Below are 17,318 nucleotides of genomic sequence, written 5' to 3'. Positions count from 1 at the left end.
GGGTATACTTTTGTGACTGTGCTTCTGAACATCTATTGTCAATCTGATTCCAATTCTGAATTTCTTTCAGATACGTCCAGCCAGTTCCACGTGTGGCGAGCTATCACATGCCCAGGGCGCTACCGTTTTAAGACAGTGTGAAGGCTGGCGGTGGACTCAGGAGGTATTTCCTCTATCCTGGTGGACACAGGATCACTTTTACGGAGTAAATTACACATACTGCTACAACCAGATAATACGTCATTAATATAAGCCTGGTGACTGAACGAAAACACCAACCTTGTTTTGCCCGCTGGTGTTACGAAACATCAGACGCTGCCGCAGATTTTTTGTATACATGCTTAAGATCTTTACACTCCGAAAGTCTTTTCGGAGATCGGCCGCGAAGGCTAATGGATGTGTAAGTGAGGCCTGCTTTTAATGTAACAAAAGTGAATGTGGAAGAATGGCAGACGTCGAGCAACGGCATCGTTTGGTGTTTCTTGGAGCAGGAGGCGTTGGGAAAAGTTCCATTATAAAGCGCTTCCTCCAGGATTCATTTTCGGACACCTACAAAGAAACAATAGAAGATCTGTATTGTAAAGAGTACGATGTTCAGGGATCTCTTATAAAAGTGGATATTCTTGATACGGCCGGAAATCTTGCCTTCCCTGCCATGAGGCGACTCTCCATCTCCACAGCACATGCCTTTGTCTTGGTGTACGATATCTGCAATTTCCATTCCTTCGAGGAGGTTCGGCGGATACGGGAACAGATAAAAGAAGAGCGCACTAGTTACGAGGATTTGCCCTGTGTTGTCGTTGGTAACAAGGCTGACTGCGAGGAGGACAGACAGGTTACACAGGAAGACGTCATTCATTGGTTGTACGATGATGGAATGCAGTCTTTCCTGGAAGTGTCGGCTAAAACTGGACAAAGTGTATTAGATATATTTAAGCTGCTGTTAGACCAGGCCAAACTGCCCTACATGAGGAAGTTAGAGCCCATGTTGCGCAGGCGCCTTTCCGTCACCACAGTCGTGTCTTCCGACGACACCAGCTCAGAGGAACAAGGTGACAAAGAGACAAAGAAGTTTTCAAGAAGTCGCAGTCTTATCAGACGAGGAAGCCGACCCAAGGTGAAACGTTCGTCTAATAAGGCAAAAAAGAGTGAAATGAACGAGTGTGCACCTAGTTAAGAAGTGAATGTGTCTGTGAAAACTTGATTCGCTGTGTTTCAAGGCTGGATGTTTCTATGTATACCCTACTTGGTGACCAAACATTTGCACATTCTCCTGCTCTTTCTTCAAACTGTTCACACATTTCAAATTTTCAGTGTTGTTCTCTTATTGTGAATGCGTTAGAACAATTCTTTATTAACATGCCGTTTGGTTATGTTGGCTGAAAACAAGCTGGCTGTGACCTGGGATTACACACACACACACACTATATATATATATATATATATATATATATATATATATATATATATATATATATATATATATATATATATATATATATACATATATATATATATATGGGATATATCATTACGGGAGAACCCCTGACGAGAAACCAGTCTTTATTTTCTTATGGTTTAACACAAAGGAAATCGAACGCCGTCGACTCTTCCATTATTGCTGTGTGTATATAAGTCAATAGCCTGACACCCATAATTGCAAAGCCAAATTATATGGTCAAACTCCGCTCCTCATACACATGTGCCCAAATTTAAAACTACGGGGCAGGTTAATTTCGTTGTTGTGAAGATATTCTTGTGTTTGGAAGGCTGAATTGCCGTCGCTTGTAATAGTTACAACGGTGTTCATTACGTAACGTTCTCGTATCCCTGAGTATATTCATTTCGTCATAGATCTCTTCATTAAATTTTGACTGGTTCTTAATTTATCCAAAAAGTTATTCAGGCGTAACGGAATATAGATCTAACTATTAAAAAACGTTGGTAGAAGGTGTAGAAGGTTATAGGTTATTATGAAACGCTCGACGAATTAGTGACATTAGGCATGTTAAAAGAATCAGCGTTGCCAGAAGGCATTTGCCCATACCGTGGAGTAGTTGAGGAGCACATAATGTAGATCACTTCAGTGGTTCCTGGCTCCCTTTGGAATACGGTGATGAACATTTTAAATTTGCCATCCACGGACAGACTCTTTGTATCCGATTTATTAACAATAATGTGCAAAGAGCAAAACCCTGGGTGCCTTTGAAGTTATTCAGAATCAGAAATTGATAACGTGGTTGTTAAAATATGACCGCTTGATGCTTTTGAGTCTGGGTCTGTCAGAGTTCCTATGCATATCATGCATCAAAATTTGACCCATTTCGTTAGGGAGGGAATTGAACAGACAATGTGACAAGAATACAACGCGTCTTCTTCACTGATACCTGTCAAAGCGGTGTTTGTAACTTGAGAGAGGTCACTTCTATGGGTGGAATTAGTTCGGTGTCAGCATGAAAGTAAGGATTATGCCCACGCATACATAAGATGACAGATTCTGTCTTGTTAATGCCACGCCTCTTTGCCTTTACTTTACCTCTACCACAAAGCCCGCTGGGAGCTACCATGGTAGACACGGATTATTATCGTGGTGAATTTAATCCTGTATAAAATGTACATGGTTATCTTTGGTTGATTGTAGTCTGGACTCTTCCTCGTCTAGAACTCCTGAAGCCAATCATACCTGAGGAAAAAGTTAGACTGGTCGGGTATTATTACCATGACCGGTGGACATCTTACTTCTACGGATACCAGTGATGACATTTCGTTAGCAGACAAATGCATAGGAAGGCCTTCAGGAAGACATCTGTCAGCATTAGGAACTCCTGGGCATTATAGCAGATACCATGGTCCTGTCAGCTGATCCCATGTGCCAGTCACTTGGTTAATTCCATTTGATCTAATCTCATAAAGATCAAGTTCTGTAGAATCCACAATCGTAATGGGCTGAAAAGGTCCGTCTATAAGACCGCAAAACTAATAGCAGGTCCTCGAGAAAGGAGACTGTTAACATCATTCTGTTAAGGTCACATCATTCCTTGTACAGTTCATCTTTTTACGTAGAATACAGTATATGGATGCTCTCTACAACGACTGTAATATATGTGATATGTAGCAACCACATGTATAGGCGCAATTTGTTGCTTATTTTCCCTCTACTTCACTTGAATGTTAAGAATGTCCAGTTCAAGTGCCTTAGAGGTTGATGACTAAACAAGTGTCAAAATGTAGTGTTACTAGCTAATGAGGTACCAATAGGCTAGTAGTAAAACATGAGCTAATACGTATTGCATCTTCTGTCGGATATAGCAAGCGAAGATACATGTTTTCATTACAAATGTCCAGATACAGTTGTGAAAGGTTTCATTTAATATGATCCACATCGTTTTCTATAGTCTTGACCGCCAAAAGGTTAAATCGGCGGGTGCTTGATATTGATAAGTAAGACGTTAAGGCACAGTATTCGCATTTGTTAATCTTTCGTTTTTATTTGATTACTTTCACTTCACTTTACAAGTCCACCGATGTTAAGTTGTTGTATACGTTGTTCATGATACACTGTTTCTAAAGTGGCGTGTGCAGTATGTTTGCATTTTGACGAAACATCATTTCCATGGTTGTGGCAAATAAACATATTTCATTTAAAACTCTTACAGTGTGCCGTGTGAAATAGAGGTGGAAAATCTGGTATAAATACACTTTGCCTGTGTTTCTTTGTAGAACATACTGACGTCGAAAGAAAGTAAAGCTGAAGGCTTTAATCACTTAAGCACTACTTTGCAAACTGCGGTTAAGTTCTGGCACATGATTCCGTTAGTGCATCACAGTGCTGTGCACCAGACTTGTAACGTTAATACGCTTTATTAGTTACTCCTGTGTTTAGGATCATTCTATTCACCCGTGTTTGGGTACCTGTTTTCCTTTCAACTGCCATTTTCCTAATGCCTTTAATGCACCAACCGGCTTCTGCGCGAATTACTTCAAATTACTTCTTCCAGAAAAGAAAGTTTTTTTCATCGAACGAGATCTGTCAGAGCATAGTGTATTTTGCATTTAAGTGCTAATCCCGTATTCTGCTATATCACATATTGTCACAGAATGGTTTTAACTAACAAACACTACAAACATACATCTTGTTTTGTTTGGGTGTTTTGATGGGGATGAATGGAATACGCCATTCGTTGTTCGAAAAATACATTTACAGTTACTTAATGCAAAGGAGACGAGGATAAGCTTGCTCTGGTTATTAACACACAAGTATGTTCATATCATACAAATGAATCTACATAAATCTGGTTGATTCTTGATTTGGTACTTTGTATATATCAGTTTGGTATTTTCTCGGGTTTCATCACTTTTTAATCAGTAAAGTTTTTTCCGATTATGACAATGATCTATAAAGCAGGTATATACTTCTTTGATATTTTGCTTGTGACCATTGATATCTTTTGATTGTTTGTTCCCTGTAAGCTGTGAACCACATAAACTTCACTGATTTTCGAAAATGAAGACCAATTATACGTTAGATTGGAAGTTGAGGTTTAGATGAAGATAATAAAAATGTTATCTCCTTGATTTTGACATGTTTGAAACTACGTGTGTATCATTAGTACAGTGTCACAATTACGATTTGAACGTCCTGATGTCAGGGGAAAATTCGGCATTCATCATCGTCTTATTATTTACATTTTTTAATGACATAAACCTATTCATGCTATTTAAACGCATGGATTAAATGAGAGGAGATAGCATTTTAATTTTTCAGGAAATTCTAAGATAACATGCATCTAGTTTTCTATAACATTTCCATACAAAAGCTTTCAGTAAATTAATTTCCACAGACTGTAGGAATTCTACAGCATTAATTTCTCCAACACGAAACTTTGCGAAGGCGCTTTTGAAAGTAATTATACTGAAGATGAGCAGATATCTCTTGGTGATTAACGTAATCTTGTTTTCCCTATAAAAATTATAGTGACTGTTGTTCTTTATTTCAGTTAACCAATCTTATCATTTGTATCTATTATTCTTTGTTGAACAATCCATAAAGAAAATTGATCATTTCCAACCTACCATTAAAATAACCAGGCATAACACAACCCAATATCAATAAGCAATCATCTGCTGTCAAAGTATTTTACCCTAGAATTCAATAGCATAGATATTCTAGGTTTTACAAGAGGATTTATCAAAAGGTACAAATTCTGTTCTACTGGTGTCGAAATGGAGGCCTATGTAACAATCAGGGCACAATTTATTATAAAAGTAGAAAGCCCATCTTCTACTGTTCATGATGCCATAGCAACACAATCGATATCTACAGCATGACATCGAGTGTTAACCTTTAGTTTTGAATGTTAACAAGAGCAAGTCTGAAGATAAAATCTACTTCAGCTCCACTCTAAGTGATAATTAACTGCCCACGTGTAAACATGGTATTAAGGGTCTCTATTTATGCATAAACCAGGATGATTTTAATGGACTAATCATCCCACAGGTTTAGTCCCTTTGCATTGTTTTCATGTTGTTGTTCCCTAAATGTGATGAGGGTACAGAATTTGGGTAATTCTAGATCTAGATTCTAGATTATTCTTCCCTAGAAAAATGTTCAAAAACACATAGTAAAGGCGTTTACTAACACATTCTTGACACGTCAGTGTCTAAAGTAACAGTTTGTCGCCCTGGCAACTTCTTCACGTGTGTTGGATTGCCCTCAGATAGGCAACAAGTGGTTCGTCACAGGAGGCCCACCCAGGCAAAAGACGTGATTAACCTATAACCTGAAGCGTAGGGGAAAGAATCCAGCACAATCCCAAATCAGGTAATAAATACAGCACAGTATTTAACAACGTTCATATTGTATAACTGTAATGAGCAACCCGAACTCAGTCAAAAGACCTGGAAATATAGATGAGGAACTATTTACAACCACAGGACAGTGTCTGGGAGACGCCCAAATCTGCAGGATCAAGTGCTATGGAACCCGTGCATTGAGCTCAGTCTGATGACAAGGATTTATTCTTAAGAGTTTAATGCTTGATTGGCAAAGAACTTGCCAGTATCTTCTCGAAAAGGGGGTTTTGGGACTATGTTAATCTGGTGGGGCACAATTGGTCAGTCATTGCACGCCATCAATACTAAACGTTTGTATTGCAACTCCGTTTTTCTGTGCCCTTCTTCAAAGAAATCAAAGATCTGAAGAGAGGCTTAAGCCCGATCTGCAAGCATTGGTCTATTCTACTGAGTGATAATCCCATTCGGTGCGTCTCAAATCGCCACTGGGGAGGATCAATTTCAATTCCAGTCTGTGTTATTTGCGCTTGGATCAATGGGGATTTTGGATAGGGATGCCCTCGCCCGCACCCAGTTCATTCCTTTAAACCAATGTAACACCCCAGCCGCCTTGAGGTGTCCACAATGGAAAGCTGACAGTGCTATCATGTACGGCTGACTCAATGACATTGATATATCTATATATCCCAGCAGTTCTAGTGTTCTCTCTGACAATGTGTCTAGGTTTAAGCGAAATAATCCCACCAAGTATATTTCTACTGACACTCTGAAAGCAATCTAATAGTAATCTGACCCATGTGCCCTTGGACCACATGCCTCAGAGATACAAGGTATGCATCGACATAGAGCCATTAAATATCCATGAATTTGGAACAGTAGCATCTTTCAACATATGTTAATTCAATCGAGCTTTGTTCATAACATAATGCCCGAACAAACATTCTCGCCGGAAGGGCAACAGTCTCTTCTTGTACACGATAAGGGTTTGGACTCCTCTTCACAGAAACCGATACATGCAACAAAAAAGGATTCTCCGAACTCTCGCACATTCACCAACACAACACACATTCGATTTAAAATATTTTCAATAGCCACACAGTATCGATTACACAGGCAAAGTCAAACCTTTTTCTCTGAAATGACAGAATCGTGCTTGTCATCTAGGCTTTTCGAATACACCATGGCTGAAGACTGCATTTAGGTATAAATGATTCAGGGAATAAAACCGCATGCGGATAAAGAGGAGAAACTTTTGTGTCGGGAGTTACGAGCTGTGACTAGTTGAGATGTGCACGAAAAGTCTGGTTTGTGAGGATTAAAACAAAACACACTTGGCGACGGTTCTTTTCAAACAATTTAGATTGGAACTCTCGAAATTCAGAATGGGAAATGTCTCCATCTTCTTGGCCTCAACATTAAAGTTACATCGACAGCTATTTTTTTTATCATAACTAAACCGTCTTGTCAGCACATATATATTGATTATTCTCTTTCAGATCTTCAGTAAAGAAAGCAGATCATTTCCAATCTCTTAAGATATCTAGATAGCAAAACCCCATCTCAATATATGTAGCAAACATGTTTCACGAGCTGTCTAAGTATTTTTGTCACCAGAATTAATCTTGTAGGCCATTTTAGGGGACATAACTCAGGTATCAATTGTGTTCTACAAGTTTCTAAACTTAATATACTGCACAAGTAACATTTTGATTTAGGAAAACTGAGCCTGATAAGATCAAATGTGAAGATAAATTCTATTCCAGCTTCAGTCTAAATGACAAACTATCATAAACAACGTATTATTTAATGGTCCTGTAATTCCAGGTAGATGACTTTCAGCCATCTTTTTTTATTTATTATTGCCATGAAAAGAGTAAACGATTTGAATAACATTTCCTCGGCACCAGTGTCTACAGTAGCAACTTGTCACGCAGACAGCTTGTGTCGAATTGCCCTGGGATGGGCAACAGTTGGCTTGTCTCAGGAGGTCCATTCAGGCGGCAGAACTGGTTAACCTATAGCCTGGGGAAAAGAATCCGGGACAATTCCAAATCAAATAATATATAGAGCACAATGTTTAACCACGTCTGTGTCGTACAACTTTAACAAGAACCCTGATCTCACCTTAAGAGCCTGGAAATATAGGCGAACAGCTATTTATATCTATAGGAGAGTGTCTGGGAGACGCCCAAGGCTGTCAGAACGAGTGCTAGGAACCCGTGCATTAAGCTCACTCTACTGCTGGAAGGATTTGCTCGTAAGAGTTTAATGCTTGATTGGCTATGAACGTGGTAGTATTTTCTCGACCAAGAGCCGTTGGAACTGCCAGCTGGTGGGCAGAATTGACCAATGGAGGGCATTAGTTAGTGCATGGCAAACAGTACGAAAAGCTACTAAGCTACAACCCTGTTATCGAAGATTTGAACAGTGGGTTGAGTCTGATCTCCGAGCGATGGTCTATTCTGTTGAGTGATAATCCAATTCGGTCCGCCTCAAATGGCCTCTGGTTAGGATCAGTTGCAGTTCCAGTTTCTGTAAAATGTGCGTGGATCACTGGGGATTTTGGATAGAGCACCCAGTTCATTACTCTAGATCTATGTAACAATCCAGTCGCTCAGAGATCTCCGCAATGGAATGCTGACGGTGTAATAATGTCTGGCCGACTCGTGGACATTGATATATCCATATATCCGTGCTGGAGGGGCAACAGCTTCTGCATGCACACGAAAAGGTTTTACACATTTCTTCACAAAGACCAACACACGTAACAAGAAAGTATTCTCGCAACCCTTGCTCATTTAACAGCACAACACTCGCTCGAACTGAAATGTTTTCAATGAGTTCAAACTACACAAACCTACATTTTTCGAGAGAAGTGAAATGGGTAAAGTCCAAGTCATGCCAAATTCTCTTGTCGTGTCCTGAACAACACGTCTTTTTCTCTGAAATGACAGAATCATGCTTGGCATCGTCACTAGCTTTTTCGACCAAAGCGTGGTTAAAGACTGCACTGAGATAATGACTGAAGGAAATACTTATGTGTGGGAGTTTATCGCTATGAGATGGAGATGTGCACGAAAAATGGTATCGATTCGAGGAAAAAAAAATGCTAACTGCAGTTGATATCCACGTGATCCATATATCGACAGTGCTCGCACTTTGCAGCTGAAGAATGCTCATTGGGTCGCTCAAAAATGTTAGGAATATAAGTTAGTTATTTAGGCAAGTTTTCAGAAAAGATAAAAGGGTCTGTATTCTTACTAATGGTTATTGGACATTTGTTTGTAATTTAAAAACGAATCGTTACTGCCTTTCAATGCAGAATATAAAATGAACACTTTTGTGTCTTATACACGAGAAAACCAATTTTAGGTTTGTTCATAAAACCAGACAACACCTGCGCAGAAATCACACCTGACCAGGTAACTGCCTGACATGACGTTGTACACATCCAGGGGCAAAAAATGTTTGATAATTCATTTTGTCTGCTTATCATTAGTCCATCACCCATTAAATCTGTCGACAAGCTAATCTCTAAATGGAAACTGAAACACATCGTGGAAATTGTTGTCCACTTGTTTCTATTCAATTTCAGAGTTTGCAAGCTACGATAGTCTTGTGGGGGGAGGGGCACGTTTTCTGGAAAATTATGGATATCGATAAATTAATTATAGTTGTCAATAAATTTTTATCGATATCACTAATTCACTTTCGATATCACTAATCCATTTATCGATATCAATAAATAGTGTTTCTTGTTGGTTTTACTGGAAATGACTGATCCCTCTCTGTTGCTAGGAAAGAAAGGCGGAGAGAGAATGCTTATATTTACAATACCTGACGTAGTAGAGGCAGTTATCAAAGAAGTAAGGTAGCAGAATCAGGGCTGACTCACCTAGGTCAGTGTTTCAGTCTAACAGACTGTGCAGTGCTTCCAGGAATTTTTTTATTTATTCTTACCATGAAAGATGTTGTGAACCGCAAAGTGGAGGCGTTTAATACCGCTTCCTCAATACTTCAGCTTCTAAAATAACAATTTGTCATGAAGACAACTTCTGAACATATGTCGTATTGCTCGGGGATAGGCAACAGGGGGCTTGCGCCAGGAGGCCCACCCAGACAATAGACATGGTTAAACTATAATGTGAAAATCTGTGAAGTCCAGCACAATACAAAATCAGCTAATAAACAGAGCACGACATTGAGCCAATTGTATGTCGTATACCCGTAATGAGTACCCCGATCTTAGTCAAAGGGTCTGTAAAAACAGATGTAGAACAGAACAGTGTCTTGGAGACGCCCTATGTTGTAGGATTGAGTACTGTTCGCTACCTTCTGGAAAGAACAGTTCTACCGGAAATGTACAAACTGCACTTCGCCGTTATCCGACGTCAATTCTTCTCCTAACACAGAAGATTTCAGTTCTTAGGCAAAATGGAGTCGCCCACAGCGGATTTTGGCGCTGACTTTCATTTATAATTTATCAACTTGAGGTACATATTAGAATAGTTTTTATGGCATGCACCTGCGAGAAAATGCATATTCTTTTCAATGCTATTTTATTGATATTTAAATTTTCTTCTCCTTTAAAGAGCGCATTGAGTCCGATCTGCAATCGTTGGTCTTTTTGGTTGAGTCCGGTTCAAATCGCCTCGGGTAAGGATCAATTGCAATTCCCGTTCTGTCTGCTCATCATTAGGAAATAACCCTAAAAATTTGCTTACCAGCGAGTGTCTACGAGGAAACTGAAACATGTCATTCAAATGATCATACCCTAGTTTCTATTCACCATCAAACAGGTTACAAGATACTTGTTGGTCTACTAGTTTTGAATTGCCAACTGTCATAAAAATATTGTCTCTGATCGTCATTTACAATCAGCCAATCAGCCTTCAGATTACAAACCACATTTTCCACACATACTTTTGACTTACCATCGGCTCAATGTATGGATTGTGAGGATTAATAGCAAAGCCAATGTAGCCGCAGTGACTAAGTCACGTGTCATCATATGACCGAAAAATTGTATGACGTAAAGCACTAAGCATACATACATATATACTAAGTCACATGCTCGACACTACACTTGGCTAAGGAATGTGAAAATGTTATTTATGCAAGTTTTTAAATAAGGTAAAGGGATTGTGGAAACATTGCTACTAATAGTAATTGCACCTTTATTTGCCATTTTATGAAAAATCGCTTGTGCCTTTTAATCACACTAACTAGCCTTGTCAGCATATATGTATATTTTGCATTCTTTTTTGAAGTTGTTGCCACACGGCTGAAAAATTCAGTACAACGTTATTCCAAGATTCATTCATTATTTCTTTCTTGGGACCTCAGAGAATAAAGCAGATAATTTCCAGCGTATCATGGGAGTAATCATACGTAACCCAATTCCAGCCTATGTAGCAAATATCTTTCTTGACCTGTCCCTAGATGTCAAATAGTAAAGCATATTGCAGGTTAGTTTATAGGAAGGTACAAATTCAACTAGTTTGTAAAACGAATGAAACGGTAGTCGGCAGCATAGAGGGGAAAACCAAAATTGCGGCGAAAGTGTGGTAGACGGTTGATGGTCAGAGGTAACCAGTGAAACTGAAAGACATCATGTAATATCCAAGTAACATTTTTATTTAAGAGATAAGAGAGATTTGTTCATGATACCATAGGCACATAATCGATGTCCTCCATGAGACATCGAGAGCGATCCTTTATCTTAGAATGTTGTTAAGATCTAATCAGAGGGTAAATTATACTCCAGCTTCACCCTAAATAACAATTTACTTTCATAAATGTCAGGTAACTCGTCCTCTAATCCCAGGTAACAGTACAAATCCTAATAGTAATTATTCTTCCTAAGATATTTACCCAGTTCTGTGTTTTATAACACTAATGAGTACCCCGACCTCAGTCAAAGGGCCTGGAAATATAGAGGAAGAACTATTTACAACTACAGAACAGTGTCTGGGAGACGCACAAGGCTGTAGGATTGAGACTGCAGCTCAGTCCAATGCTGGAAGGATTTGTTCCAAAGAGTTTATATGCTTGATTGGCTATGAACGTGGCAGTACCTTCTCGAACACGGGCTTTTGGAACTTGGATAATAATCCAGATGGTGGGCAGAATTGGTCAATGGAGAACATTGTTAGTGATTGTCAAACAGTACGAAAAGCTACTAAATTGCAGCTCAATTTTCTGTGGCCTTCTTTAAAGCAAAATCTTTTAAAGATTCCAATAGCGGGTTCAGCGAGCATTGGTCTATTCTGTTAAATGATATTTCGGTTCCAGTCGTGGTAATTCCAGTCTGTGTTATATGAGCTTGAATCACTGGAGATTTTGGATAGATCTGCCTTCGCCAGCACCCTGTTCATTACTCTAGATCTATGTAAAACACTGGCCGCCGAGATACGTCCATAATGAAAAGCTGACAGTTAATTCAATCGGCCTTTGTTCAAAACATAATTCTCGAACAAGCATTCGTGCGAGAAGGGCAAGAGTTTCTTCTTGTACATGATAAGGGTTTGGACTCATCTTCACAGAAACCAATACACGCAACTAGAAAGTAATTCTTGCACATTTAGCACCAAAACACTTCCTCGACCTGAAATATTTTCAACAGCTCAAACATGCACAGAATCAAATACACAAATACTTTTCCACAGATGTGAAATGCACGAAGGTCAAGTCATGTCAAATTCTCTTGTCGCGTCCTGAATAACACATCTTTTTTATCTGAAATGACAGAAACATCCTTGACATCGTCACTAGACTTGTCGAGTACACCATGGTTAAAGACTGCAGTTAAGTGATGAATCAAGGAACAGCTTTCCGACACGAAGGGGAACCGTTTATGTGTAGCTAAACTTGGCGCTGTGAGTTGGAGATGTACACCATAAGGCCCATTGCCAACGAAAACACTTTTGCCGTTGGAGAAAAAATAGAGCAGAATTAACCTCCAATGGACAGAATAGTGTGTGAGAAGGTTAGATTGTAAATACTGCCTAAGTAACTTTTCTCATAAAGTGCATGCATGAGGAATGTACATCAAAACACTCTCTCAAGGTATTGATCTAAGATGTTGATTTCCACATGATCCATGTATCGACGGTGTTCGCACCTGGCAGCCGAAGAACGGTTTGTACCTGCGCACCGAATAGTTCAAAACATGTCAGGAATATAAATATATTATTTATGAAAGTTTTTAGAGACGGTAAAGGGTTTGTTGGAACATTCTTACTAATGACAACTGTTTCTTTTAAAGGAATAATCATGTCTACATTTTAATGCCATGAGAGAGGTCTAAAAAGAACGCTTTTGTATCTTATAAGCGAGGAACCAATTTTATAGGTTTACAAAACCAGGCAACACCAAGGCAGAAAACAGAAATATCATCAGGTGTCTGACATCAGTCCTGACATAAGGCTGTATAAATCCAAGGACAAGAAAGTTTGATAATCAATTCTGTCTACTCATCGTTGGGAAATAATTCCAAAAATCTGTGGACCAGTGAGTGTCTAAGCGGGAACTAAAACACACCATTCAAATGATTATGCCCTCCTCTTATTCACCATCAAACAGGTTACAGGATATTTGTTGGCCTACTAGTTCTGAAGTGTCACCTATCATAAAGAATATTGCCCTAATTGTTATTCACAATCATCCTGCAGATTACAAACCACATTTTACACATTTACTTTGGATTTACCATGGACTCAATGTATAGTTTGTGAGGATTATTAGCAAAGTCATTCCAGCCACAATAAATCACCGCGTCGTCGTCATATACCTGAAAATTGTTAAGTACGATGTAAAGTCTTAAGCATACATACATATATACAAAGCCACATGCTGAACCCTACTCTTGGCAGAGGAATGTAAATATCTTATTTGTGCAAGGTTTTAGAAAAGGTAAAGGGTTTGTTGGAACATTGTTACTAATAGTAATTTCGTCTTCATTTGTCATTTAAAGGAGAATCGTTTGTGCATTTTAGTGAGACTAACCAGTCTTGTCATGCAGCGTATACGTAGACTATTCTTTTTTGAAGCCGTCGTCATATGACAGAAAAATTTTAAGCCCAACAATTCATTCATCCATTCTCTCTTGAAGCCTCGGGGAACAAAGCAGATGATTTCCAACCTACCACGAGGGTAACCATGCATGACTCAATCCAAGCATATGTAGCAAACATATGTATTTTTTGTCCCCAGATGTCAAGTACAAATATAGTATGGCATGATGTAATTTATTTTATAGAAAGGTACAAATTCAACCAGTTTGTAATGCGAATAGATAATAGGGCGCACAGAGGGAAAAATCAAAATAGCAAGAAAATATGGTAGATGGTCAGTGGTCGGAGGTATTAAAATGCATCATGTAATATCTAAGTAACATTTTTATTTAAGAGAAAAGAGAGACTCTTCTGTTTATGCCTTAGACACATAATCGATATCATCTATAAATCGAGAGCGATTCTTTGTCTTCGAATGTTGACAAGATCATATTCTATTATCCTAGGTATATCCCATTCAAGCTTCACTATAAGTGACAATTGTTACTAACCCAGTCTTTAAACACTCTATTGTGTTTTTTAAATTTTTTTATTTATCAGTGTCTGACTTACATATTCCCCTCTGTGTATGTTACAGCCTGCACTGTAATTCAGTCGAGCGTTCTCGAGGCTTCGGTGTTTATGAGTTTAGTCTCCTTGTAAATAGGGTGTACATTCTGGAAATATGTGTCAGTGTTGTACACAAGTTTACGATCAAACCATCCTTAATTTTCTTTTACGTTAGGGGACCTCCATGGCTCAATTGGTTAGCGCGCTAGCGCAGCGTGATGACCCAGAAGTCTCTAACCAGTACAGTCACCGTGAGTTCAAGTCCAGCTCGAGCTGGCTTCCTCTCCCGCCATACGTGGGTGGTCTGTCAACAACCTGCGGATGGTCGTGGTTTTTTCGCCCGGGGTGTTCCCGGTTTCCATCCACCATAAGGCTGACCGCCGTTGTATTCTTGAGTACGGCGTTAAACACTAATCAAATAAATAAATAAGTAAATTTTACGTTTACGTTATTTTACGTTTAAATTTTACGTTAGTGTATAAATATAAACTGCGAAGCAGTTGTTGAGCTTGTAGTCATTCATTCAAGTCCACTTATGAGCAGTCATTTAATCAAGTTCACTTGAGAGCAGTCACATTTACTACCATCCACTGTAAAGGATTTTGCTGGGTTTGGAGAATCGGCTTTCACGCCATCCGACATTTACCATTTGTACTTCATTTTCTGTACAGAGCACTTTGTAAGCTTGTGTTTCACCACTTGCCACTTTTTGGAGACGTTTGTATCACTCACTGTGTTTTTTGTGCAATTACGTACATTTCATCCTAGTTTACCCTGAATGTGACTTTGTGTATATTTCCGAGGAGTGAACCATACATCAACACCTCGGCATCACGGACGACACTGTGAACCTGTCCGCCCACATCCGGAATGTTACACATTTACAGGCAGTTGGGGAATGTGCAGAGCCTGGATTCTTATTTTCGCGGAAAAATACTCGCCTTCGGAAGCCGGAATATTCCATCCGGATTTGAACGCTGTCATTGGCAAGAGACTATATATTTTTGTAATTTGATTTATTCATGCTAAGAGAAATGTTGAATACATCTTAGAAATGGAAAGTGGAGTCGTTAAAGAACACTCCTTCGACACACAGGCGTCCAAAGTAACAACTTGTCTCGCAGACAGCTTCTAAACGTGTGTTGCATTTCCCTGGGGCACGCAACAGACGTACTTAACCAACAGACTAAAGCCTGAGGGAAGAATCCAGGGCAATCCGAACCGTCTCTGTTGTACAACTGTGATAAGTACCTCGAGTTCACCCACAGGGCGTGGAAATATAGACAAAGAACTTTATATATCTACAGGACTGTGTCTAGGAGACGCCAAAGGATGTAGAATTGAGTGCTAGGGAATGCGTGCGTTTAGGTCAGTTTAGACTGACCTGGAATGATTTAATCATCAGAAGTTAATGCTTGATTGGCTATGAACGTGGCAGTATTTTCTCGGGCATGAGGCTTCGGAACTCGAGTAATGATCGAGCTGGTGGGCAGAATAGGTCAATAGAGGACATTAGATATAGCATGGAAAACAGTAGCAAAAGCTGCTAACTACTGTGTGCTTCTTTAAAGCAAACGACTTCAATAGCGGGTTTAGTCAAATCTGCAAGTGTTCGTGTATTTTGTTGAGCGATAATCTCATTCAGTCGGGCTCAAATCGCCTCTGGTGAGGATCAATTGCATATGTAGCCGGTGTTTTAACATGTGCGGTTGGATCAGTGGGGATTTTGGATAGAGAGGCCCTCTCCACCACCCAGATCATTACTCCAGATCTATGTAACACCCAAGCCAGATGACCACGATGGAAAGCTGGCGGTGTAATCATGTATGTCCAACTCATGGATATATCCATATATCCAGAACACTTAATTGAACGGATATACTTTCAACACGCTCATACATACACAGTGATATTAATGTTGACTACACAAACCCTGCGCACTTAGAAGGTAAAGCACCCGAACTGCGTGAAGTCCTTATTCTCGTTTCATTCTCTTGGGTTTCGAATGAAATCCGTTTTCATCCTTATGTGCTGGAAATCTTGCGCCATCAGTGGAATATGTACACGGTTAGTCTTACTGCCTTCGAATGACTTTTATCGTTGTTAAGAAAATAAAGCACCACTGACTAGGCAAGAAAAGGATGGAAGAAAGATAGATTGTAGATACTGCTTAAGTAACATTTCCTTTTAAGTGCTTGCATGATGAATATACTGCAAATCTCCCTTGGCCTTGTTCTGACAAAGAATCGTTCTAACTGAAAATGATTCGCTCCAGATCCATGTGTGGACGGTGCTCGCAGCCGAAGAATGATTTGGACATTTGGGAGTCGCTCCCGGCATGTCAGTAATGTAAGAAAGTCATTTATAATATTATTCATAGAAAAGTTACGAATTTTTGGAACATTTGTTTGCGATTTGAAAAAGAATCGTTTGTGTATTTTAATATCATGAAACAGGTTAGAGAGAGCCCATTTGTCTGTTATAAGAGAGACGCCACTGGTTCATAAAACCAAGCAACGCTTATAGGCAAGAAGGTTTGATAATACATTTTCTCTGCTCATCAATAGGAAATAACCCACAAAATTTATCCACCAGTGAGTGTCTAATGAGGATCTTAAACATTTCGTTCAAAAGATTATCCCCTTGTTTCTATTCACTTTCACATAGTTTACAAGTTGTGTGTTACTGTACAGGTTATAAGGTGCAACGTATCATAATATCAGTACGTGTAGCTTAAGAGACCATCAGCAAAGCTATTCTAGCAGCAATGGCTAAGCCACATGCTCAACACTAAACTTGACGAAGGCTTTTTTTAAAACAAGTTAGATCGGAACATTAGAAACCCAGGCGGGGAAATGGCTTTGGACTCTATTATTTTTTTATCAAAGCTAAGCTCTCTAA

General features: G+C 39.3%; 1 protein-coding gene across 1 annotated transcript; it reads left to right on the top strand.

Annotated features, from left to right (window-relative positions):
- Positions 1-350: 350 nt before the first annotated feature.
- On the top strand, positions 351-1,177 carry LOC135473886 (GTP-binding protein Di-Ras2-like). The gene has a single exon (XM_064753853.1). It carries the CDS (start codon positions 446-448, stop codon positions 1,175-1,177), a length of 732 nt encoding a protein of 243 aa, XP_064609923.1. The 5' UTR covers positions 351-445.
- The last annotated feature ends 16,141 nt before the right edge of the window (positions 1,178-17,318 follow it).

This window comes from Liolophura sinensis, chromosome 1 (assembly GCF_032854445.1).
Source record: "Liolophura sinensis isolate JHLJ2023 chromosome 1, CUHK_Ljap_v2, whole genome shotgun sequence".
In the NCBI taxonomy this organism is placed as follows: Eukaryota; Metazoa; Mollusca; class Polyplacophora; order Chitonida; family Chitonidae; genus Liolophura; species Liolophura sinensis.
The sequence above is the reverse complement of the archived record's forward strand: the minus strand, read 5'-3'. Positions and strand labels throughout refer to the sequence as shown.

Bases quoted from the DNA above. Each gene is read 5' to 3' on its own strand.
- LOC135473886 (XM_064753853.1), top strand. From the start codon at position 446: ATGGCAGACGTCGAGCAACGGCATCGTTTGGTGTTTCTTGGAGCAGGA.